This window comes from Gigantopelta aegis, chromosome 8, assembly GCF_016097555.1.
Source record: "Gigantopelta aegis isolate Gae_Host chromosome 8, Gae_host_genome, whole genome shotgun sequence".
Taxonomy (NCBI): Eukaryota; Metazoa; Mollusca; class Gastropoda; order Neomphalida; family Peltospiridae; genus Gigantopelta; species Gigantopelta aegis.
The window spans coordinates 79,475,481-79,502,444 of record NC_054706.1 but is presented as its reverse complement, the minus strand read 5'-3'; the positions used below and the strand labels follow the sequence as shown (position 1 = coordinate 79,502,444).

Sequence of the window (26,964 nt, the reverse complement as noted above, 5' to 3'; positions counted from 1 at the left end):
CAGTTGTTTTAGAGCTTTGTCCATTTCCGCTGGGTACAGGAAGTTGGGTAAAGATGCCATTACCGCTTCAGCAAGGAATATTTCAGGTAAAATATGAAAAAAGTCCTTATTTAATTTTCTGATATATACAAACCGACATTGCAATAACAATATACACCATCAGTTTCATTTTAAATCATTGGATTATTGTTTTATCATGTGTGCACATTTTCGCCATCATTCCAAGTCTAGCCACCATGGCATGGCATGGGCCAGGCCCATGGCCCGGGCATGGTCACTATTTTATAGATTTATGCTACCATTTAAAGCAGTAATTTCACATATATATTTTAATGGTAAGTCTACCTTATTTTCCCACCATAACAAGTTTTTAAAATATTTGTAATGGTTCTACCTTTAATTTTTTTTCAAGAAAACCAGCAATATCATCATGATCATATTTCTTAATCCAGTAACATTATCTGATTGTGATACATCTGCAGTCATTGCATCAACTAAGTTTGACTTTAGATTCACGTTTGGAAGTGCTGTTTGCCAATTTTGCCACATCGCATTTGTTTGATATTTAAAAAGCACACTCACTGTACTTCGTCAACGGAGTGCTAAGATAGTATTCCACCAGCTGCCGATTACAAAATGTTTGACAAGTTCTTCCAAATTCATTAATATTAATCCTTTTTTTAAAAATGGAATTGCTTAATGACTCTAGACATACTCTGCATCACTTTTCAAAGTTAGCTCTGGTACTACAGGCCCTAATCTTGCTGGCGAAATGAGCATTTTCTTCGCCGAAAGTCGACTCACCGAGTTATTAGCAATAGTGAGAAGTCGGAAGTCGTAGTAATATTTTGGATCTAATTCGATTTCAAAAATGAAATCGTACAACAGACATCGGCAAGACGTCAGACTTGTTTATTGTCATAGCTCCCATGTCGCTGTATGTCGTAACAGTGTTTTTTTCTTTGGCGTCAGACGGTATCCTTGAGTAATCATGAACCTGCCTATTAACGGTAAATGGTTTCTGCACATGCACATTGTAATGACCGATTAATTTGATGAAATAATGTTTTACCTTAATAAATTTATTATCAAAATCAGCCAATAAATGTTAATACTCATGCCAGTTTCTGCTGTGAAGAGATTAAATACATGTCGTGTAATGTTGACATTCTTCAGATATACCCGTAACCTGGCTATTGTTTCTTAAAGGGATGCATGTCACGCAGTGTGCTATGTCCAGTCAAGTGGTGTTAATCCTTGGCCACGTTCATTTCAGTAATGCCAGAAAATACTAATTAATACTTAATTTTAACAGCACATTATCACTTAATAATATCCAGAGCCCTCAAAAGTACCCGGTCTCCGGCGGCAAATCGCCGCCGTCTACTTTTCGTTGATGGTAAAAAAAAAAGTGCTTTCTCTTCTTTAATTTCTTCGATTTTTCAAATGTTTCTAGGGGAGGGCCCCCAGACCCCCCGCTTTGCCCCCTGCTATCATCACTGTTGTAGCCTGCTACTTCTTAAACTATTGAGGGCGCTGAATATCACATACAACTATTTTCTTTAAACTTTATTACCAGAAGTAGTATTTTATATCGAAATATTAGGATTAGAACCGAGTGTAAAAGTCAGAATATTTCTGATTGAACGCAGAAACTAGCAAGACGTTACAAAATGTACTGATAAATGTTCACTTAGTCTTTTTTTTATCAAACTTTGCACCTTTCTTCTCTACATTTCTGAAAATTGGCTAAATCAAAATTTGTTCCAGTGTGAGCTCTATAATAATTAATATTTTGCCAGAAATGTTATTTTTTAAGGTTAAGATATAATTTGGCAAAATTTTCTTCACGCCCAAAGCTAACTCTGCTTTTAATCTGTCAACCATTCAGACCACCAAACTTTTTCAAATTGACTGACCAATCAGATGCATTTCTTGACACAAACAGAAAGTGAATCATCCAGGTCGAAAGAGGTTGTCAGTCTGATTGGTCAGCAGATTGAAAACAATGTTCAGGGGATAGTACTTCCATTAAAAACTGGATCAATACTCATGGTTTTGGGTAAATGTCATAATTGGCGACTAGTGGAATACTGTTTTAACACTTGGTTGACAAAAGTAGTGAATTCACTTCTCATGGATTCTAGAATTTTATAAATATCCGCTAGCCATGGGATCAGTGATTTTAAACATTTACTAGCCATGATTTAAAATTCGCTAGCCCACTTTTAATAAATACAATTTTACTAATAGTAATAATTAGATATGTCACCTAAAGAGGGAGATAGAGCTTAAAACATCTTAGATTGGAGGTGAGAACAGGGGAAGGATATTCAAATTTACAAAATAAGACTTAAAATGCAGCATTTGACAAGGTTTTTTTTCCACTAGCCATCGGGCTAGTTATAGTAGTAATTTACTAGCCCAACACTGAATATCACTAGCCATGGGAGTGGGGCTACCATAATCTAGAAGCCCTGGTTCTTGGTTTATGAAAGTTAAATCATCTACCGAGAGCACTTTTGCATGACCCCCCCCCCCCCCCCCCCCCAACCCTTCTTAAAAAAGCAATAATAGACAAGCCAAAAAAAGAGAGGAAAGCTTCATTACCATATATATCATTGTGTGTTGGTCGACTTTATGGAAAGACCTACTCCTTATTTTTCCCATCCTCAGTAACTGGTGCAAACAAGTTGGTACAATATACAAGCTGACTTATCTTTTATGTACTTGAACGTGAGATATTGTCAGTCTGATATTCATAAGCATTTGGTTTGGTGAACTGATCGCATTGATATCGCTAGGTGATAAAAGTAGTTTAATTTTTGTAAAGGCAGTATATATTTTTATAATATTTGGCACCTAAGATAAATTATTTTAATGATGAACACTACTTTTGTTGTTTTTATAAGCAATGATACCCCCCCCCCCCCAAAAAAAAATCTAATTTTTTATTACGAATTGCTAAATGACAGTAAAAGAAAATGATCAATTACGACCAATTAATTCTGCAGTTGAGGACAAAGTATCAGACAAGAGTCAGTGGATATAAAAGAGAATGACCGTTTGATCACATGACAAATCTAGTACCAAATAAGTGTTTTTTCAGTAAGATTGCCTCAATGATGAAAATAAAATGTTGTCATTGCTCAAATAAAATATAACTTTAATTGTGTGTATCAAACATATAAATCGATAGTGGTATGGAATAGAATAGACTTAAAAATACTCTTAAATTACGTAATGATAACTGTCGTAAGCTACTGAAGTTTTTTGTCATTTTATTTTCCGTACATCGCACAGGTGGTTTCCTTTGATGTTCAGTGTGCAGACTGATTTGTTTTTTTCAGTGTGTAAATAAAGTGTGCATTTTGACAAAGCAGAGTTGGTGCTGTAAAATATAGAAGCTGTCACGTGGGAAAATAAAAGAGGAGCCAGCAGATTATGAAGTGGGGTGGTAAAACATAATAGGGGGATGGCCCGCTCCCTTAAATGGAGCAGCAAGAACCAAATATCATGTGGCCAACTTCGTCACAAACAATCCCATGTTTTATACAAATTCAGTTGATGGCAGATATATCAAACTTCCAATGTCGCTACATTTTCCGTGTGCAAAATTAGACATTTTTGATTTTTTTTGTAAAAGTTCCTCCACAAGAATACCAGATGTAAAATTATGGGACTAAATAAATGTCTTTAGTTGTTAGATTTGGTTCATTCAGTTATGACCTTTATAAGTATTAAAATCTTTCAACCATCTTGTAGCTGTTATTGGTTGTTACTGTTAAATAGAGTTAACAGTGTTTTTGTATTGTATAATTTGGGGTGTCCATTATCTTTGACATAATTTAAAACTGATTTCCTTATGATTGGTGTAGATCTCACTAATTTGAGAACAATGGGGACATTTTTCTTTTCTGAGTGCAGGAAGGTCATTTTAGTTCATTACTGTCACTAACAGCTGCTGGAGAGTTGTCAGTATTCAGAAGAACTGTATTTCAAGTTATTTTGAAGTAATTAAACTTAGCATTTCAGTGATTTTGAGGTCAGCATGTTTATACTTATTTTGGCCACAACATTTATCGTCTTGACTGTTAAGTTCATAAATACTTGGGTGGTCGGGGTTTTTTGTTTTTGTTTGGAGGGGTGTACTTCTTAATCGAAAGCCCTGAATGAGTGTTTGTAATTTCAGCCTGCAGTAGAACCCATGCAGGTTGATGCCGCCCCGGAGGAGAATGATAATGTTGAAGAAGAACAACATTACACCGTGGAAAACCCGTCTGTGGTGAGATGTTCGCTATCTATCTCATATTCAGTGTGTGACAAATGTTTGAGGAAGTCACTAGCCTTTGTAGAAGTCCATGGCTAATGACCTATGTACTATAGTAATAAATGTTTCAGGAAGTCACTAGCCTTTGTAGAAGTCCATGGCTAATGATCTATGTTTAATATTAATAAATTTTTGAGGAAGTCACTAGCCCTTGTACAAGTTCTGGCTAATGTCCTATGTACTATAGTAATAAATGTTTGAGGAAGTCATTAGCCCTTGTAGAAGTTTTGGTTAATATCCTATGTACTATAGTAATAAATGTTTGAGGAAGTCATTAGCCCTTGTAGAAGTTCTGGTTAATGACCTATGTACTATAGTAATAAATGTTTGAGGAAGTCACTAGCCCTTGTAGAAGTCCATTGCTAATGACCTATGTACTATAGTAATAAATGTTTCAGGAAGTCACTAGCCCTTGTAGAAGTCCATAGCTAATGACCTATGTACTTTAGTAATAAATGTTTGAGGAAGTCACTAGCCCTTGTAGAAGTCCATAGCTAATGACCTATGTACTTTAGTAATAAATGTTTGAGGAAGTCACTAGCCCTCATGGAATTTCTGGCTAATAACCTATGTACTATAAGTAATAAACGTTTGAGAAAGTCACTAGCCCTCGTAGAAGTCCTGGCTAATGACCTATGTATTATAGTACTAAATGTTTGAGGACGTCACTAGCCCTTGTAGAAGTCCTGGCTAATGACCTATGTATTATAGTAATAAATGTTTTAGGAAGTCACTAGCCCTTGTAGAAGTCCTGGCTAATGACCTATGTATTATAGTACTAAATGTTTGAGGAAGTCACTAGCCCTTGTAGAAGTCCTGGCTAATGACCTATGTATTATAGTACTAAATGTTTGAGGAAGTCACTAGCCCTTGTAGAAGTCCTGGCTAATGACCTATGTATTATAGTACTAAATGTTTGAGGAAGTCACTAGCCCTTGTAGAAGTCCTGGCTAATGACCTATGTATTATAGTACTAAATGTTTGAGGAAGTCACTAGCTCTTGTAGAAGTCCTGGCTAATGACCTATGTATTATAGTACTAAATGTTTGAGGAAGTCACTAGCCCTTGTAGAAGTCCTGGCTAATGACATATGTATTATAGTACTAAATGTTTGAGGAAGTCACTAGCCCTCTTATAAGCCCTCCTGGCTAATGACCTATGTACTATAGTAATAAATGTTTGAGGAAGTCACTAGCCCTCTTATAAGCCCTCCTGGCTAATGACCTATGTACTATAGTAATAAATGTTTGAGGAAGTCACTAGCCCTTGTAGAAGTCCTGGCTAATGACCTATGTACTATAAGTAATAAATGTTTGAGGAAGTCACTAGCTCTTGTAGAAGTCCTGGCTAATGACCTATGTATTATAAGTAATAAATGTTTGAGGAAGTCACTAGCCCTTGTAGAAGTCCTGGCTAATGACCTATGTATTATAGTACTAAATGTTTGAGGAAGTCACTAGCCCTTGTAGAAGTCCTGGCTAATGACCTATGTATTATAGTACTAAATGTTTGAGGAAGTCACTAGCCCTTGTAGACGTCCTGGCTAATGACCTATGTATTATAGTATTAAATGTTTGAGGAAGTCACTAGCCTTTCTAGAAGTCCATGGCTAATGACATGTATTATAGTACTAAATGTTTGAGGAAATCACTAGCCTTTGTAGAAGTCCATGGCTAATGATCTATGTATTATAGTAATAAATGTTTGAGGAAGTCACTAGCCCTTGTACAAGTTCGGCTAATGAACTATATACTATGGTAATAAATGTTTGAGGAAGTCACTAGCCCTCTTATAAGCCCTCCTGGCTAATGACCTATGTACTATAGTAATAAATGTTTGAGGAAGTCACTAGCCCTCTTATAAGCCCTCCTGGCTAATGACCTATGTACTATAGTACTAAATGTTTGAGGAAGTCACTAGCTCTTGTAGAAGTCCTGGCTAATGACCTATGTATTGTAAGTAGTAAATGTTTGAGGAAGTCACTAGCTCTTGTAGAAGTCCTGGCTAATGACCTATGTATTATAGTACTAAATGTTTGAGGAAGTCACTAGCCCTTGTAGAAGTCCTGGCTAATGACCTATGTATTATAGTACTAAATGTTTGAGGAAGTCACTAGCTCTCGTAGAAGTCCTGGCTAATGACCTATGTACTATAAGTAATAAATGTTTGAGGAAGTCACTAGCCCTTGTAGAAGTCCTGGCTAATGACCTATGTATTATAGTACTAAATGTTTGAGGAAGTCACTAGCCTTTGTAGAAGTCCATTGCTAATGACCTATGTACTATAGTACTAAATGTTTGAGGAAGTCACTAGCTCTTGTAGAAGTCCTGGCTAATGACCTATGTATTGTAAGTAATAAATGTTTGAGGAAGTCACTAGCCCTTGTAGAAGTCCTGGCTAATGACCTATGTATTGTAAGTAATAAATATTTGAGGAAGTCACTAGCCCTTGTAGAAGTCCTGGCTAATGACCTATGTATTGTAAGTAATAAATGTTTGAGGAAGTCACTAGCCCTTGTAGAAGTCCATGGCAATGATCTATGTACTATAGTAATAAATGTTTGAGGAAGTCACTAGCCCTCTTAGAAACCGTCCTGGCTAATGACCTATGTTCTATAGTAATAAATGTTTGAGGAAGTCACTAGCCCTCTTAGAAACCGTCCTGGCTAATGACCTATATATTATAGTAATAAATGCAGGTGCATGTCTCTCATGATTCAACATTTGTGTAAACCAATTATTGGTGACACAAAAAAACAAATTCAGGTAAGCCATTTTGTTTTTACGTAACTCGTCATGACCATGTAAATGATGTCATAAATTCAATGTGTGAGTGAAAAGATGTTTTACATGAAACTGTACTTACGTGAGTGATGCGCAATCAAAACTATCGCTGTCGCAATTTTCAGTGGCCTGAGGTGAATATTTTTAGTAGCCCAGACCAAACATTAATTAGCTGGGACAGAGGGCTAGTGGATTTGTCAGTTTTGATACGATTTACTTGAGTTCTTGCCTTCGGTTCAGCAAGCTCTTGTACAATATCAGTATTACTGAGTCTTGTATTTCATTTATGGTAATTACATGTTCAGTGGATATTTGCCAACACTCAAAATTACTTTATTGCTAATTTAAAAAAAAAAAAAAATTGCAGCATTCATAAATACTAGGGTGGTTGGTTGTTTTTTCTCTCCATTGTATGGGGATTATAGTTCTTAGCAGCTATGTTATGTTTATTGGTTTCTTCATAAATATTTTGTGTTATATTTTTATGTGTTTATGCAGGACCTGGAACAGTATTCTGCCCAGTACACTGGTTTGGCTAAACTCAACCGACTGGTGTTTATTGCCGAGCATTGTCCCAGTTTGAAGATCGAGGCACTCAGGATGGCCCTTACACACGCCATGACCACCTACAATACAAACTTCTATCAAGTAGTCCACAAAAAACTGCAGGAGGCTGTATCAATGTGAGTCGTCGTTTGATACTCACCTTCATACGGGTAGCATTAAGTTCTGTTAATGATAGTAGCTAGATTTCTCATTTAACTTTGCTAGTAACACATTTAACTCAAGCACAGAGGGTCCGTGGTATGGATGTTTTTCATGAAAATTGTTATCTGCTCATTAATGTCTGTTAAATATTTTCATTTACAGAGTCTAAGTTAAGAATTTTGTTACAAACAGCAATCTTGAAAGGTTTTTCCCCAGAGTTAAAATGCTCACTTATGGAAATTTTGCGTCTACTGACAGTGATTTTTAAACTAATAACTTTTGTAACAAATAAACACAAAATTAAAATCAAAAATTATCTCTTGAACCGATTGAACTAGTATTTATCCAGCAGCAAAAATTACCATCGGTAAAGCCCCAGACCTACGGCAACTACAGCATTTTCTGCCAGTGCTGCTGTCGTTAAGTTTGTGTCCTGATTTACATATAGCATTATGAAAATCTGTCTTGGCTTCCTGTTGATACTTAATGTCCTGTTTATTTATGTTAAGTTACAGGTCATGTTCGTTTACAGATAATCATCTTGTTCTGTGTAGTTTTAATTGTATTGTTTTCAAGTTGAGTCAGTGTGTTCGAAAATGAGTTTTATTATGATAGTTCAGTCTTGTATTGTGTTCGAGTCAAGTTAGTGTGTTTGAATGTGAGTCTTGTATTGTGTTCCAGTTGAGTTAGTGTGTTCGAAAGTGAGTCTTGTATTGTGTTCAAGTTAAGTCAATGTGGTTTGGAAGTTAGTCTTGTATTGTGTTTAGTTATTTGAAGTTTTCTGTGATTCAGGTCATCGAGTCTGCCCGATGCAGTAGCGGGAGCTGTTCACAACGTGCCGGCACTTGACACTCAGTGGATCGAAACTACTGCAAAGAAAGCCGCACTCAAACTAGAGAAACTCGACACCGACTTGAAAAACTACAAAAGTAACTCTATAAAAGAAAGTATACGGTAAGCTCATGTTTTACAACTGTTAGAAACAGAAACTAGCAAAGAAAGTTGTTTATTAATGTATTATGTATCAGTTATGTGGCGTATAATAAGGGATGAAATAGGTGACATTTGTCGCAGTATTTTAATGAAACGACTTGCAATAGCATTGAGCAATTTTAAATTCTGCTTTCTGTATACTCTGTGACATAATCAGTTATCTGATGTTTACTCTGCCAATTAATCACTGAACTGATGTTATGTTTTCTTCCAATTACACTTTTTACACACTGTAATATTTTGAAATATGATTTATTAACTGGGAATAGTGAATCTGAATGATATATTAGTGTGTGTGTGTGTGTTGCTACTTACTCGTCTGTGTGTGTATGATTTAATGTATCAGCTTTTATTTGTTGCTAGGCGCGGCCACGACGATTTGGGTGATCACTACTTGGACTGTGGTGACCTTAGCAACGCTCTCAAGTGTTACTCTCGTGCACGAGACTACTGTACAAATCCCAAACATGTCGTCAACATGTGTTTAAATGTTATAAAGGTAGGTACTCGTTTATATTGGACTACTGTACAAATCCAAACATGTCGTTAACATGGGTTTAAATGTAGGTACTCGTTTTTTAGTAGGCTTTATTTGAACCAACCATTTATTATTAAGCAAATAATTGTTACAAATTGTATAAAACTACATATTTTTATACGCTACTCATTGGGTATTTATTTCAGAATATATATTAAACTAGATAACATAAGGTAATATTTTCAGCAACTAAACAGTGAAGTCATCAGTGTTTTAACAGGTCATATTATGGTATGACATCTATCCGTAAACTTATCAATTCATATAGGATCATCAAACCTTCTATTCAAGTACAACTTAGGATGGCGGTGTGTCATGTACCATAACTAGGTCACCACGACCAACATTTTACTGCTCAATAAACGAAATCCATGTCCAGGCCATATCTTCCTTATCTAGCTGTGACATATTGTGATTTAATTTCAGTTGTTAATTAATTACAGCCAACTGTGCAACATTGAAATAAGTAGCTGTACAGTGATATGTTGTGTTTATACAAGTTCTGATTAGCTGTACGGTGATATGTTGTGTTTATACAAGTTCTCATTAGCTGTACAGTGATAAGTTCCTCATTATTTGCAACACTGAAATAAGTAGCTGTACAGTGATATGTTGTGTTTATACAAGTTCTCATTAGCTGTACAGTGATAAGTTCCTCATTATTTGTTAAATGTTTCAGGTTAGTGTGTATCTGCAGAACTGGTCCCATGTTCAGAGCTACGTCAATAAGGCTGAGGCTACTCCTGAGGCTCATGAGGTAACTTATCTTTCTTGATGTGTACAACGAAGTCTTTGCTTAATCTTTCACGGTTAGCAGTTATTTTTATTTGTAGCTCAAGGCTCAAAATTGACGGATGGCAGGAAGCAAATGTCACTCAAAATGCACAATAAACTTTCTGATATTCAGTTTCACAAGCAGATTTTGCTTTCCGTCTTGGATTTTGACAGTATTCCAGATATATTGAGAATGATTGATTTTCAAGAGTGATAATATAAATCTTATGCTTTTATCCATGTTTGTAAGTCTTTGTTGGCATTGCTGGTTCGAGCTACAGTACAAAAATAATTTAGCATCTGATTTTAAGACTTAATTTTTCGAACATGTTTAATTATAATATATGATCCTGCAACTTTATTATTATTATGTTGGGGTTTGTTTTTTATCGCTTTGCCATGTTGTGAATTTGGTAAATGAATACTTTTTTTTATACTTGTCAAAAACTTTATTATTATTATGTTGGGGTTTGTTTTTTATCGCTTTGCCATGTTGTGAATTTGGTAAATGAATACTTTTATAAGTTGTCAAAAAGTAAGAGTATTTTTGTATCTGTACATGCACATAAAATCACTCTTCACATATATTTTCCACAATTTTATTAGTAAACATTTGTTTTCTTCTTTTGATGCACAGAGACTGTTAATTTTATTAGTAAACATTTGTTTTCTTCGTTTGATGCACAAAGACTGTTAATTTTATTAGTAAACATTTGTTTTCTTCGTTTGATGCACAGAGACTGTTAATTTTATTAGTAAACATTTGTTTTCTTCGTTTGATGCACAGAGACTGTTAATTTTATTAGTAAACATTTGTTTTCTTCGTTTGATGCACAGAGACTGTTAATTTTATTAGTAAACATTTGTTTTCTTCTTTTGATGCACAGAGACTGTTAATTTTATTAGTAAACATTTGTTTTCTTCTTTTGATGCACAGAGACTGTTAATTTTTCGTTAAATTAATGACATAAATAATTATGATGCTATTTCAGTATTTGTTTTAATTATTCGTACTTTCAGCATGTCAAAGATGGTGGTCTTTCAATCCAAACAAAGCTCCGATGTGCAGCTGGGTTGGCAGACTTAGCCACGAAGAAGTATAAATCCGCAGCCAGATACTTCCTGCTTGCAAGCTTCGACCACTGTGATTTTCCTGAAGTAAGTATTAAAAGAAGGTCATGTATCGACATCTCTGATACGAACTTCGGCATGACAGCAGTTGCTGTTCTGTCGGACAACTAAAGTATCTGTGATGTGTGATGGGAAAGATAAGTTCCCAGTGGTGAACTTATAAAAAAGCTTTTATAAGTTCACATCTCAAGTATATTTTTAATATTAAAGCATTAGAATAAATAATCAACTGTTTGTTTTTTACCATTCTTTAATTTCCTCTAGTCTAGGCTATTCTGAAAATGACAAATTTTATTTTGAGTCCTTGCTAATAGATTGAATACAGAAAATTTGTAAACTATATATTTGTAAATGTTTCTATTGCATTATATCGCTCAAAACTGCTTCATGAACATACCTAAATGTTTTTTCATTAAAATGATTACAAACCAATGTGTTGAATATGTTATGCAATTGATCATATCTGTTAATGGGAATAAAAGAGGAAATTAATTGAAACTTTATTCTGTTTGCATGTTGCCTTAGTAAAAGATAGAGGATACGGCGACAAGATTACAGCAGTAAAAACCAACATTACAGCCATCTTTGTACTGTAGATATAAACTTCATCTTTTCACTTTAGCCTGGTAATGCAGTTGATAGTCAGTTAATCATATTTTTAGTATCTACATTCTCAAACAATATATTCAAGAATTTTTTAAAATAATATAATTTGTGGTTTACAAAAGGGATGGTATTCTTAATATATAAAAATGTATACATGTTTAAAAAAAATAAGAGTATCCATGTTTAACCGTACCAAAAGTAAAATGTATTTCTTCTTATCTGCATTCACTGTGTAACTTGTTGAATATATCTGTAATGAATGTGGTCATCACTATGTTGTGAGGTAACTTGAGGCCTCTGTCTTAAATTGTATTCAATTCAGGATGTAAGCTGTGATGTCTGTGCAAGATTTGTTTGAGACTGTTTCATGTTTTCAGTCCAGTGTGGTGGATATGTCCATCAAGCAAAGTGCGCCATCACATATCTGTGTAATGTATGTTTGAGACTGTTTCATGTTTTCAGTCCAGTGTGGTGGATATGTCCATCAAGCAAAGTGCGTCATCACATATCTGTGTAATGTATGTTTCAGACTGTTTCATGTTTTCAGTCCAGTTTGGTGGATATGTCCATCAAGCAAAGTGCGCCATCACATATCTGTGTAATGTATGTTTGAGACTGTTTCATGTTTTCAGTCCAGTTTGGTGGATATGTCCATCAAGCAAAGTGCGCCATCACATCTCATCAGTCGGGCGTACGCGATCAATGAGATGTTTGGCTATAGATTCGACGAGGTAAGAGGTCCACCGTATTTACACAAGTTGTCTTGCTCTACAATCATTTCAGATATCGGACATCTCAGTGATACCAAGGCCTTTATCAAAATGATGTGGTTCCAATGATGTTACTTCATTGTTTACAGTTATTTGATATTTTGGAAATTTGTTTTTGATGAGATATTAAATTAAATGTTATTCATGCAATATTGGAGGGGGAAAATGCGTGTTTTCATACTAATTACACCATTATGTTAATACACATAAACAATGTATCCAAAAATGTCTTAAAGCCAGAGTTGTTTTATTTGAATCTCTTTTGGACTGACATCTTATTAGAGTCGGACTTTGTATGTCATTGGTTTGCTAGTTTGTGATTAGCAGTCAGCTGTTGTTCAAATTCAGTGTTTTTGAATGTTGATATCTGGCGAAGAAAAACAAAATATGTATGCATAAAATGTTCAGCATTAATTGCTACAGTAACCGGAACCACAGCATTTGTCTGACAACACTTGTGAGGTAACACATAAGAAATCTTATTTCTTTGACTTGCTACGTTACTATAATGTTTTGTCTCTTTTTGTTTTCTTTGTCAGCTTCTTTCAGCCAGTAATGTGGCAACCTATGGTGCTTTGTGTGCTTTGGCCTCCTTCGACCGCACAGAAATACAGAAAAATGTTATATCAAGCAGGTGACGCTTTTTAAACATTCAGCCACAATATTTAGCCAAGACCTTTTCCAGTAATGTTTCAAATGGTGGTATGGTTGATCCTCTTTGATGGATAGATTAGTTTTTGCTAATACCAACCAGAACTTTAAAAAGGCAATGGTGTGTGTTATCCTGTCAAAATGTCTATATGCTGGTAACTGGTAAGAATAGCCTGTGGTGACGGCAGGTTTCTTTTTTCACTAAGTGTCTTAGCTGTCACATATTAGATCCATGCATGTGCTGGGGTGTCAATAAAAAAATTCATTTTATGTCAACCATACAAGGAACAAACCAACAGTGGTGCAGGACTTCTAGAATTTCTTTTAAATCCACTAGCCATGGCATCAGTGATTTTTTTAATTTACTAGTTACGATAAAAAATTAACTAGCCCTGCTTTAATTAATATAATTTTTCTAAATAATAGTTATAATCAGATATATCACCTAAAGAGGTAGATAAAGATTAAAAAAACTAACATTGGGGGTTGGGGTGGGTCAGGATATTCATATTTACAAAATAAACTTAACTGCAACATTTGACTAGCCATCAGGCATGGCAATAGTAGTTATTTACTAGCCCAACAATAAATATCACTAGCCATGGGAGTGGGGCTACCATAATCTAGAAGCCCTGTCTGGCATGGCAATAGTAGTTATTTACTAGCCCAACAATAAATATCACTAGCCATGGGAGTGGGGCTACCATAATCTAGAAGCCCTGTCTGGCATGGCAATAGTAGTTATTTACTAGCCCAACAATAAATATCACTAGCCATGGGAGTGGGGCTACCATAATCTAGAAGCCCTGTGGTGAAATGAAATCTGTCCTGATGCAGTAAACATACATAATTTACAATTTAATTTGCAGCTACTAAATGTTGACAATACAAGTGATGTATCTCTATACTCTAAAACCTGACTTGGTTTCTTTTTTCTTTTTTTCAGCTCTTTCAAGCAATTTTTAGAACTTGAACCTCAACTTAGAGATATTATTAACAAGTTTTATGAATCAAAGTATGCTTCCTGTTTAAAGTTACTACAAGAAATCAAGGTATGTTCTTTAAACCAAACCTTTCAACATATTATCTCTACTTAGCATAAAACAATTCATTCTTGACAATATTCCAAACACCTTGATGTTTGTCCACATTAGTAAGAAGAATAATAAATTACTGCATTTACACAGTTAGTGACCGGGGATCACCCTGGCCATTGCAAAAATTACTAAATGCTGATTTTTTTTACATAGTTGCTACAACATTTAGTGTTTTGTTAAGAATATATTGACAAGAGCAATTGATTCTAATGTGAGCCCTAATTGCATACATATCACTCTACTTTTTTCCTTCAAAATAAATTATCAATTACATTTTTTTTTCGGTGGGGGGGGGGGGGGGGGTAATTTCAGTACAGAATATACAAATAAAATACTGTATTAATGTAAAGATGACTTAAGGATGTTTTATATTGATATTAATGGCAGTTTTTTTGGCTGCTTAAGAATCTTTTCGTTTAATGTTCAGTATCTCAGAATCTGACTGGTCATATGGGCATCGCAGGCTAGGTGTTTTTAATTATTTGTTTTTAGCTCATCTAGAAGTAACAGTTGTACAGATTGGTTGTGTTTACATTTTTTGAGTATACTACTTTAGTGCACATCACAAGCATTTCCTTTTATGACCAGTTTGTGTAAATGTATATTTTTCAGGATAACCTTTTATGACCAGTTTGTGTAAATGTATATTTTTCAGGATAACCTTTTGTTAGACATGTACCTAGCCCAGCATGTTTCCACGCTTTATACGCAGATTCGGAACCGTGCTTTGTGTCAGGTAAGAATCGATATTTCTATACAACTGGCTATTTACTTATGTCCCATTGTACTTTTTAAGATATGGGTTAGGTCTATTATTACTTGAAGAGTTTAGGTGCAAAACGCGATATATCCACTTTTCGTTTTCAGTAAAAGTTATTTTTTAAATTGGCGTATATCGCGTTTTGATAATTTAAAAAAAACAGCATTTACCCAATATAATTTCATACGGATCAATCACGTTTTGCAGCAAATCAGTGGGCCTACGATTAGCCCTTACTGACATACAATAATGGCTTTAACTAAAAACTAGAAAGAAAATGGTTTATATCGCGTTTTGCGCCTGAACTCTTCACTTGTTCATCCGGGATTCCCCAAAGCAAAGTGTTCAGTTCTTATCTGAGTAAATGCTTATGTTGAAACACCCTGACAATTTCTGGAATGTATACTTAACAAAATTAAAAAAGGCCGATAGTCTTGATAATTCTTTACCACTATCATATTATTTCATATTATTAACAAGTTTTGATCACAAATGACTTTTTAAATTGTTTCAGTAACATTTTACCTATTAAAAAAATCTTGCACACAGTGGGTTTTTCAGGCATATTCGGCTAGGATTTGTTACATATTGGTTTGTAACCATGTTTGTTATTTTGTTCCCTCTAAATTGTTCAAATCATGTTTAAGAACATGCCACAATGTGGACACTACAGTGGAACAATGTATTCAAAGAAAAATGTTGAAAATTTCTACTGATCCTTAAATGTTTTTAGAAAGTTAATGTAAAATGTGTCATCAAAATGTTCATATACATTATTTCTTATCAAGAAGACATTCTCACACAGTTAATTGAAATATGGTAAAAATCTATGATTATTATATGTAATAGTATTTAAATAAATAAATGTTACTCACCTACAGGGTGCTAGACTAAGAAACTTTCATTTATTGTGTGTGATGTTTCAGTATTTTAGTCCGTATCTGTCTGCGGACATGAGGAAAATGGCACAGGCGTTCAACACGACAGTTCTGGCGTTAGAAGATGAACTGATGCAGCTTATACTGGATGGTCAGATCAACGCACGCATCGACTCTCACAACAAAGTACGGCTACAACCATTTCATCAGCTGTCAACATTATGTTGATGTTTAAACCATTTCCTCAGCCATCAAAATTATGTTGATGTTTGAACCTGACAAACTCGGCATATTTAACCAGACATTTATTCTGCTGTCGTTTTGTTTTTCTCTCTTTATCGCAAAAACCCCCAAAATAAACAATAATCATGATAAATATAATTTCTTTTCAACATCACCTGTCCTCATAACTAGTGCATATTCCCTACGATTAGTAGACTGGTCCGAACATCTCAACAGCCAATGGGATGGCTTAAATTCTTCCACTGTGTACCCTTTCTGTTCTGGTCACATGACTACAACTTCCTTCTTTTTCCTTAGCTTCTAGCGGTTCGGACGTTCTTTAATTGCTCTGTCGTAATCTGAGCCATCTGTTTTATTGCTTTGGTTTATGTTTCAATTTATCGTGGTGACACATTCTTTAATGTTGTTACTTTGCTATTATACCATTATTTTGGTTGTAATCATTTTACTTTAAGTGTTATTTACACTTTAATTTATTTTTTGCATGTGTGCCGGTTAACCTGTAGGTCGCCATTTTAAAATGGCGTCTATTTGTTTACCGGATTTGTGCATTTTTATGCGTTTGCTTTCTCATTACAGTATTGTTGAGAATGTCAGATACTAGCTCTTCTAGAGTTATGCGTTCCTGTACCAAATGCAGGAACTTTTTGGCGGTAGAAGACCCGCACAACGTCTGTCCCGGGTGTCGGTCACCCTGTCATGTCAAGTCATGGTGTCTACTCTGTCTTCCTCTCGGACCGGCTGAATTGACAACTATTGAAGGTCTTGACTCAGCGGGCTAAGAAATCGGATTCTGTTTCGGCGGCTTCCCCTCCAGCTACGCCGACTTTGGAGTTTGTGGCTGAACTGCTCAAGTCACTATTCCCAAGTATGGTTCAAGAAACTATCGCTTCGCTACAAGCCACTACTAGACCTACGGCTACTGTGACGGTACCGGTTACTACTTCAGTCTCTACTACGGTGTGCGCTACGGTGACCACGGCTACCGCACCGACGGATGCTACAGTGTCTCGACCACCTAGGGATTCCACTGCGGATCATCGCCGATCTACTTCATCTGTTTTTGGGCATTGCAGCCGTGAATGGAGCCGTTTTCCACGATCTACGGCTTATTCCAGTCACCGCCTTCGGTCGCGAAGTATACAGAATCATGTCTCACGGTCACCCTCCAGTTCCTGTTACGTCCGTTCACGGTTTCCACGACCTTCAAGTACTGCGGATCGGCATGTTTGTGCTCGACTTTTGCGGGACTTGCCTGAGAATGAACCACACGGTTCTGTCATGGATGATACTGATACCGCGGATAAGATGACTATGAAGGTCTGTTTATCCGTTGTTACGAGCTTCTACCATCGCTACCTCGGCCACCGGCGCCTACCCGGAAGGGACCAGTTACCATGATTGCTACCGACGCAGCCCCAGAGGATGTTGTGATTAAATCTTCACAGCCTCCCACGGGCTCCATGGATTATCGTCGCCGATTTTTGGCTGTGGCGGCTTCCAGAGTTTCTGAGGGTTCCAGACGGGACCGTTTACGGTTTGGTTCAGTTCGGTTCAGCTGTGGCTTCCACTGTTGACGATCACCTTGCCGGTGTGCACATTATGAGAGCAGATGCGTCTTCGACTGCTTCTGTTATAGATACGGATTTGCGGACTACATGACGATGAGGGGTTGTCTGGCTGTGGTTTACGACATGTTCCGTCACGTCTACATCCGCCGACGCATTCCAAGATGGGCTCAACACCGATGATTGCTTCGGATGTTCATTGACAGCCGGTACATTTCAGGTCGGTGCTACCAACGATGTTGCAGAAGACGTTGTTCATGACTGCCATGGTTTGTGTGATTTTTTTTTTTTAAAGAAAAAAGAAGGCGGGTTCAGTGACGTTTCCAGCGACACCTGTTACCGGCCCCATCTAGACTTCGCCTGTCTTGATGTTCCGGATGCGTTTCCATCCTGCGGCTTTACTTTTCTGTTTACGTTGCCTGCGGCTACTGTGGAAGGAACTTCAGCGGTTTCACAGGGTTAGCGTTCTTCATACTCTTCTCGTGACCAGTCTGAGTTGTCTCACCGGAGCCGTGCACGCAGTCAGTCTTTATGGCCTATTACGGGTCTCATGGACCGTTATCACCAATCTTCGTCTGATGTTCGCTTCTAGGTTCCTGGGGGATTCCGACGCGCCTTTTCATGGTCTCCGTTTCCAGCAACTGCCTTTCTGTCCGTTGGTCTGCTTATGCTCGCCGTATGACGAATTTCCACATGATGATCCAGTCTCATCTGTGGTTGAGGATACGGTGTTTTTACTTCATATGACTATGCGTGTTTGACTTGCTGCTGTTATGAAATATTAGTCGCGTGGAACCTTCGACGATATGTCTCGCTCCGAGGTTGATACAGACATTCCGCCTGATGACAAACTGTTTTCCAGTTTCCTGTCGATAGTCGGTTTGCCGCTGTTGCTGTTGGGCCACACAGTCAGTTGTGCTACGGCATCGATTCGACGTTACATGCGTACCGGGTTGGTGTTGACGACAGAATGCGTCGGTCCGGTGGTTGTTCAATGACTTTACCGATACATTCGGCAGATCGATCGCTACATCCGGTGGTGTTGCCAGTCAGTCGCTACTTCCTCTGGCTCCGGAAGTTATTCAGTCGCCATCATGCGGTTTGGTTTTTTTTACCGCGACTATTTACTATGGTCCAGTGCGGTTTATCCTCTCACTGCGTTCACTGTTGTGTTGTCAGTGTTGGATCTCGGGTTCATATTGCAGGGAGTGTGCTACGAGTGGATGGTTTTGCCGTTGTTATTTTGGTACTTCTTTGGCTGTTCACAAGAATAACAGCCTCAATGGCACGGGTTTTCATCAGCAGGGTATATCATTTTACCCATGCCTGGACGACTGTCTTTTGAAGTGCCAGAACAAGACGAAGTTGGAGGGCCAAGTCAGCTACATACGTCAGTTCTTGAACCGTCTAGGATGGATTGTCGACCGGAGAAGGTCTCTACTGCTACCAACACAAAATCTCCAATTCATTGGGATTCAGATACGTACCGATCTGGGACTCCTTCAGGTTCCTGCAGACCGATGGAGCCAGATTCAGTTGGCGGTATCCAAAGTTCTAGTCGAACCTGTGACATTCCATATGTGGCAAAGCCTTCTGGGCCTGTTGACTTCAGCCCAGGACTTGACCGTACGGGGTCGCCTACAGTTAAGAAGTTTACAAGTCTTCCGGAATCCGTACATAGTATGGAACAACCCCAGTCTGTTGATCACTCTATCCGACAATCTTCGACACAGTCTACAATGGTGATTGACTCCGTCGAACGTCTTAGGAGGAGTCTCTTTGATGCCATTCCAAGTGACTCACCATCTGTTTGTGGACGCTTCAAGAGAAGGTTGCGGAGAACATCTCAACAGCCAGACAGCGTCAGGGCTGTGATCTGCCGAGAAATCAAGTTTTTCACATCAATGTGCTAGAGCTTCTGGGAGTGTTCAATGCGATACGTCATTGGCGTCATCTCTTGATAAATGCAACACTAATGGTAGCAACCGACAATGTGACACCGGCGGCTTACATCAATCGTTTGTTCAAGATGACGGATGCCATTCCACTATATCTCAGAGCACGACACATCTCAGGAGTGTCAAATGTTCTGGCCGACACATTGTCCAGACCGTCCGCTCCTCAAAGCACTGAGTGGATGCTCAATCCGGAAGCGTTTCGGTGGGTTTGTCAAAGACTGTGGATCTCGAATGTAGGTCTGTTCGCGACTCGGTTCAATCATCAACTAAGACCGTACGTGTCGCCATTACCGGATTCCAGCGCACTGGATCTCGACACCTTGGCCATCAGCTGGGACAAGCTGGACGCATAGGCTTTTCTGCCTCCAATTTTACTACCACGAGTCCTCCAGCGATTTCAGGAGTTCCATGGTCGATTATTTCTCATCGCTCCAAATTGGCCAAGCAGAATCTGGTATCCAGACCTTCTACGTCTTGCGGAACCAGATCCTTTACCGCTGCCAGATTGGGATTGTCTCTTGCTTCATCCCACGTCGAGACAGCATCATCCAAATCCAAGCTTGTATCAACTACACGCGTGGACATTATCTCTCAGGGTTTAAGGAAGAAGGGATTCACTTCACAGACCACATCGGCGATATTGAAAGCACACAGAGATTCTATAGCTGCTGCATAGAACGTTCGGTGGTTATGCTTTCATCGATGGTGCCTCAGAAAACAACTAAAACCTCAGACTATTCGCTTTGAAAGACTTGCTGATTTCCTGCTCGGGTTCACTACAGCGGCAAGAGTGTCGGAAATACATGCTTTAGATGTCGACATGGTGCGCTTCAGTGTCATTGGGACTTTTGATGAACTTTGTTGCTTAAAATCAACTGCCTGATCAATGTCCTCGTTCTTATGATGTTACAGCACTCTTCTATCGTTGGTTTACACGACGTGGAAGACTTGTCGTTGGGTCCTGTTCGAGCCCTTAAGCTGTATTTGGAGAAAACTGCCTCTTTTCGCAAACATCGAAAGAGATTGTTTCTCTCTTGTAATCAGAGACATCTAAAAGACATTACTAAGAACACAGTGTCTACTTGGATCCGATCCACGATTTTGTGTGTCTACAAATCAGCTGGATTACCTCCACCGTCGGCTTCTAACCCACATGAACTGCGTGCCTTAGCCGCTACTATGTCGCTGCATTGTAACACTCCGGTTTCTAGTATTGTATCCGGGTGTTATTGGGCCACCGATTCCATCTGCGGGATGTATCGACCCAAAGATGTAGAGGGATTCCATCATCTGGGTCCAGTGGTTGCTGCTCAAACTTTGGTTAACTCTGGTCATCCGCGTCGTCATTGATGTCAGATTCAGGACTGTACCCCAAGATGTCCATTGAATCGACAAGTGAGGACTTCATTTGACAAATTGTTTTTGCACACCTTTCTGAAGTTGGTGTCGGAACTTTTTGTATGGATAACACTAGTTAGTTAATGCACTGCACACTAACGACCTGTTTTCCTATTAATAGAACTAACTTCTCCACCGTTTTACTAGTAAGAAAAAATCTGGGTTTTGTTGGTTTAATGTTCTGATGGATGCTTCCACCATATTTGTTTCCGTTTGGTATACAATTATTGGTTGGATGGTTACCTAACACCTGCATCTGCGGTTGTAGTTGTAGGAAGTTGTAGTCATGTGACCGGAACAGGAAGGGTACACAGTGGAAGAATTTAAGCCATCCCATTGGCTGTTGGGATGTTCGGACCAGTCTACTAATATGAGGACAGGTGATGTATCTATAAAAGAGAAAACACCTCAAGTTTTCTCCAATTGTCTGTCTATACTGACGTCCAATAGAAACTATACCAATACTCTGAGAGACTACTTAAGAAAACCTAAACTATGTTGCATGTTTAAAACATAATATTCATGACAGTGGTGTTTTGGCATGTTGAAACACAATTTTGTTTCATAAAAGCAGATAGATATTTTAGATACACTTTTCTTGGTATAGTTTCTTTTGGATATCAGTATATTAACATTACAGCAAATCAGCATTTAAATATACAGATTTCATTGCAAAAGAATAGCTTTTCTGCAGATAGTTAATGTGTCAGAGATACCTCAGTATGTTTTGTCATACTTATTGCTGAAAGTTTGTTTTCAGATCCTATATGCTAAAGACATTGATCAACGGAGTACGACTTTTGAAAAAGCAATTAACATGGGCAAAGAATACCAGAGGAGGACAAAGGTCAGCTTAGTTGTATGATTTAGTTCACGCCTCCATTGTGTGTTGATTTGTTTTCTTATCAATTATTTTAGCTTGTTTTAAAAATAAAGAAATAATGACCTGGTAACGGTTGCAAAAATGGAGCAGATCTTTAAGAATTGATGGGCTATGCACAAATAAATTCAGATTACCCATTTTCGTATCATAACCCCTGATGTTCATGTAAATAGGTGTTCTAAATATAATGTGCGAAAGAAAAATAGGGTTACATAAAATTAACTTTAAATTTACCTGAGTGATGCGTGAAGAAAACGATAATTCTCACCAGTTTCAGAGTCCTGTTGAGCAGTGTTGGTGAGTAATACACGTGTATTTTATTAATGTTGATGAATAATACAGATGTGCTTTATTAATGTTGTATTTAACACTTAATGATGGCGAGACGTAGCCCAGTGGTAAAGCATTCACTTTATGCGCTGTCAGTATGGGATCGATCACCGTCGGTGGGCCAATTGGGCTATTTCTCGTTCGAGCCAGTGCACCATGATTGGTGTACCAAAGGCTGTGGTATGTGCTATCTTGTCTGTGGGATGGTGCATATAAAAGATCCCATGCTGCTAATCGAAAAGAGTAACCCATGAAGTGGCAACAGCAGGTTTCCTCTCTCAGTATCTGTGGTTCTTAACCATATGTCTGATGCCATATAACCATAAATAACATGTGTTGAGTGCGTCGTTAAATAAAACTTTTCCTTCCTTTAACACTTAATGTGGGTCTTTCAGGAGTTTACATGGGATAAGCATTTTGTAAATTACAGTTTATTCATCCATTTATCTTGTGTTCCACAGGTGGGGAGATTAAAACAAAATTGTCTCAAATCAATAACTAAAAAAAGGTTTAAAGTATTGTTTCAATGTTTTTGAATATGCTAGTTATATTTTGTCATATAATATTGTGTTATAATTATGTTTCATTACTACTTGTTGTGGATTTTCAGGCACTAATTTTGAGGTCAGCTGTGTTAAAGAATCAAATACATGTCAAGGTTTGTTGATTGTTATTGCCTTTCTGTAGTTCGATTTCCTTTGTTTTCTCAACCAGTTACAGACCGAAATATCATGTACTCGGAAGACATCACAGAAAAATAGCAATCTGTGTTTTACATTAATAAGAAAGCAAAAATCTGATTTTCAAATCCTTAGTAACAAACAAAATAACAATGTGAAAGACAAATAATAAGTATAATGTCCGAAAATTTGTGCATGATATGTTATTGATGAAATGTTTTTTTCCAATCCAACCATTGTTGTTTGACAGATTGTCTACATCAGGTTTTGGAAGAAGTTTAATTGGGCAGAATTATTGTAGGTTGAAATGTTCTTTTTTCCTGTATCAGCATCTTGTTTTTGTGTAATGAATGTAGTCTGTTGTGTTTACTTTGTAGAGTCCACCTCGAGAAGGAGGAACAGGTGGGGAGATGTCCATTGCCCCAGGCAACGCCAGCTCTGCTCGGAATTAGTGTGTGTATTGACTTGACATACTGCCAAAACAATGTGTGTATGGAAACAGCGTTAGTGACAGCTCGGTGAGTGTACAAAAACACACGTTACAGCTCAGTGTGCCCAGACACGAGACAACTGCCTTCGCCTGCCCATTCTCTTCACCTAACAGATAAACCAGTCTACACGTGAATTGTGTGCCATGTGGAGCCAGCGGTTACCCTCTCAGAACTCACACCGACTCCTTGAACCCAGCTGCGTGTAGGAAGTCGGTGATATAGTGAAATAGTCTGGCACATGTAAGACTGCGATGTTCTATTGCTGTCGTTAGAATATTCACTGGCCGCAGCGCACACACGATGTACGAGGCCTGCTTATGTTAGCTGAACATTCGCTCACTGTTCAATGTTCTCGTGTGATTGAAAGGATCAAAACAGATGAGTAACAGCCAGGTGATGTTCTGTGTGTGTGCTGTTTTGTTCTCCTGTCATCATCGGCTGTTACAGTGACGTCGTGTGAACACGTGGTTTGAATCGCCTCTACCACCGGTTGGAGGAAGCTCGTTGCTTTGTCTCCAGTTGGATTGTTACTGCACAATATACTAGTGCTCTTGTATCTGTCATAGATTATGCAAAATGGTTATTCAGATTTGTCGCTAATTTATTTCGCACATTTTTGTGGCATAGACTAAAATAACTGGTATATAGCAAATGTATTACACTTTTATGGCTTAGACTTACATAATTGGCAAATAAACAGTCCATTTCCAATACACTATATTTTCATTTACCTCATTGTTAGAAGGAAAAAAATATGGTTTTGCTGTAATATTACATAGCATATATTACAGGAAGCACAGTTTACCATCCTGTAAAGTGGGCAATTATTTCGTCTTGACGGAAATTTTATTACATACCTATTTAATCTTAGTATAGTGATAAAGATATTTTGAAACCGTGTGATAAATTTATTTGGTATTACCAAAACTCTTAAGTGGGGAATTCCCTTTTTATTTTTACTGCAATTAGCGCCTTTTATTTACCGACGTCATATATGATTTATAAATTACATCATATCATATTTGAAACATTAAACAAGGCTGCCGCAGAGTAAGATTCTTAACGTTTTGATCATAGATGTTGTTATGATGTTAAATTAAAACCGTTTTTGTAAAACATAAAAGAAGGTATGTAATAAATACAGAACTTCACATCCATTGTTTTCACTTCCTATTTATTGCACTCGTTTATTTTGCGAAAAAATATACTACTCGACCGCTATGTGGTCTCGTGCTATATATTCATGCACAAAATAAACTTGTGCAATAAATAGGAAGCGAAAACAATGTATGTGAAGTTCAGTATATTTATTGTCCTATTGTTGAGTTGTAATAACAGTATAATTTGACCACTAACTGAAAAATGTGGAAATTGGCGTGTATGATATTTTGGAAATTAACTTTTCCTATATTAAGTTAACATTTGAGTGTTGTTGTGGTGTAATATTGATATTAGTTGTCAACAGTCTGGTTCAGGTGTGATATTGAATTCATATCACATTCCATTGAGCTTAGTTGGTGCAAGGATCAATATTAGTACTTATTGCAACCCTTTCAAAATTACAATTTTTATGTTGATGTTAGCATCAACATCTCTGATAGAAGCCAATTTTACAAAACATCATAAGTTTACTTCTGCAACTAGCAGTTATACCGGTCATTTCAGGCAGAAAATTACATCATTACAGAAGATGGAGCATTTTAAGAACAAAAGAGAATGAAATATGTGTACTCCAAACTATATCTGTTGTACAGTACTGTTACTAGCAATAAAAACTCTGGTTTAGTCATAGATTTACGTTTACAAAACTAGGCTTATGATGTGTTGTGAAGTTGGCCAGGTTTACGTCTGATGTTATCTTTATCACCAATACGGAAATTGGATAGAATAGTGATGTCTTTGTCAACATTAAAACCAAAATGATTTCATTTTGGAAAGGTCAAACCAAATTTTAAAATGTTGCTTCTTTTACCAAGGCTGAATAGTCTCTGGAGTCTTATGATGAAGTTATTATTATTTATATTAAGTCTTTAATTAAATTAACTGATCTCGTTTCTTCCATTTGTGAAGACCAAAATGTACTGCTGGATAGCTCTGGGGATCAAACTTTAATAAGTTAAGCAGTAAACTGCTTCCAAGCAATAATTGTACGGTGTCGTTATCCAAATTTTACAGTACTTATTGATAACAAACAGCTGCAAAGTGCTTTTTAAAATATTTTGTTTCGAGTTAAAGTAAATAAATAATGGCCATATTTTTAGTTGTTATCTTTGATCTGTTCAGGCTTATCAAAATAAGCTGGCATCCAATAAATTTCATCAGGTATTGGTTCTGTCCACACTTGCGATATGTTATGGTTGACAGTACCAATTATACTGTTTGGGAAGGTATTTATTGCTATTTAATATAGGTGCTTATTTCACTGAGCAACAAAAATTGTTCTTTTTTTAAATGTGTAAAAATTAAACAATAGGGAAACTCATTTTACCCCTATGTCAGAAGGACATTTTATTTAGTGTCCGATATTGGTGAATTCAGGATCTTACTTTAATAGTGATCAATACAAACAACAACTATCTTCTGTCCAGGTTACAGTATGTTCTCGGATGATTATCATACCAGTAACAATCCTGTGTTCTTGGTGTTTCGTCATTATTCACCCATTAAAGTGACCCTAGTTTTTAAACTCTGTATGGCATAGCTTTCAATATTGAAGCCATTTTTGATAATTGAAATGAGACATTGCTTAGGTATATTTTATTGTTTGGAATATTTCCTTACAGCCGAAGTGTTTATGCTTACCCTGGTGTTTGTAATGACGTGTACCTCCAATAAGTAACCATTATGTCGATGAACTGGAATCTATTTTTAAATGCTATTTCCTCTCTTTCAATATCACAGACTCTTCTTTCACTATATTGTAACTTTATCCAAATGTGTTACAAGTTTGTGGATAAACCAGATTTTAGTGTCTATCCTAATGGGTTTAAACTAAGGGGTGCTACTTCGAAATTAACAGTCCATTACACACAGTTCTCATTAGAATTCTTAGTAGTGTGAAAAGCCAGTGTTGAGTGTTTTTTATCACCTATATATTAATCCTGTCAATCACAGAATTCCTCTTTTTTATTATTTTGAAGAAAACTTATATTTAGTCAAGACCATTCTCAGTTAATTAAAATACCCGTAATAGGAGATTTCTACTTTATTAATTGCATATTTATTAGTTATCCAAGAAATTCAGACAGCTTAATAAAGGCATTCATATTTGTTTTTGTTACGGACAAATGAAAATGAAATGATCAGAACTGGTCCGTTGAACATTGCAAAATTATTAATTTTTGTTTCTCTGCATGACATACTTGTTTGACGAAGTAAAACTTTACTAACAGTT

General features: G+C 37.0%; 1 protein-coding gene across 2 annotated transcripts; it reads left to right on the top strand.

The window, feature by feature from the left end:
* LOC121378420 (COP9 signalosome complex subunit 1-like) lies at window positions 1-26,964 on the top strand. Of its 2 annotated transcripts, XM_041506592.1 has the most exons (15): window positions 1-86; window positions 4,193-4,285; window positions 7,612-7,796; window positions 8,614-8,775; window positions 9,178-9,313; window positions 10,032-10,109; window positions 11,147-11,284; window positions 12,496-12,594; window positions 13,173-13,267; window positions 14,231-14,336; window positions 15,037-15,117; window positions 16,068-16,205; window positions 21,947-22,033; window positions 23,010-23,057; window positions 23,457-26,964. In XM_041506592.1, exons 1-15 carry the CDS (start codon window positions 54-56, stop codon window positions 23,529-23,531), a joined length of 1,554 nt encoding a protein of 517 aa, XP_041362526.1. In that variant the 5' UTR covers window positions 1-53; the 3' UTR covers window positions 23,532-26,964. The 2 variants fall into 2 exon arrangements, with proteins under 2 accessions (XP_041362526.1, XP_041362527.1); XM_041506593.1 differs by lacking the exon at window positions 12,496-12,594 and having other exon boundaries at window positions 5-86.

Coding starts and splice junctions, on each gene's coding strand:
- LOC121378420 (XM_041506592.1), top strand. CDS start 54: ATGCCATTACCGCTTCAGCAAGGAATATTTCAG. Junction 7,797..8,613: donor CTGCAGGAGGCTGTATCAAT/GTGAGTCGTCGT, acceptor TCTGTGATTCAG/GTCATCGAGTCTGCCCGATG. Junction 10,110..11,146: donor CTACTCCTGAGGCTCATGAG/GTAACTTATCTT, acceptor TCGTACTTTCAG/CATGTCAAAGATGGTGGTCT.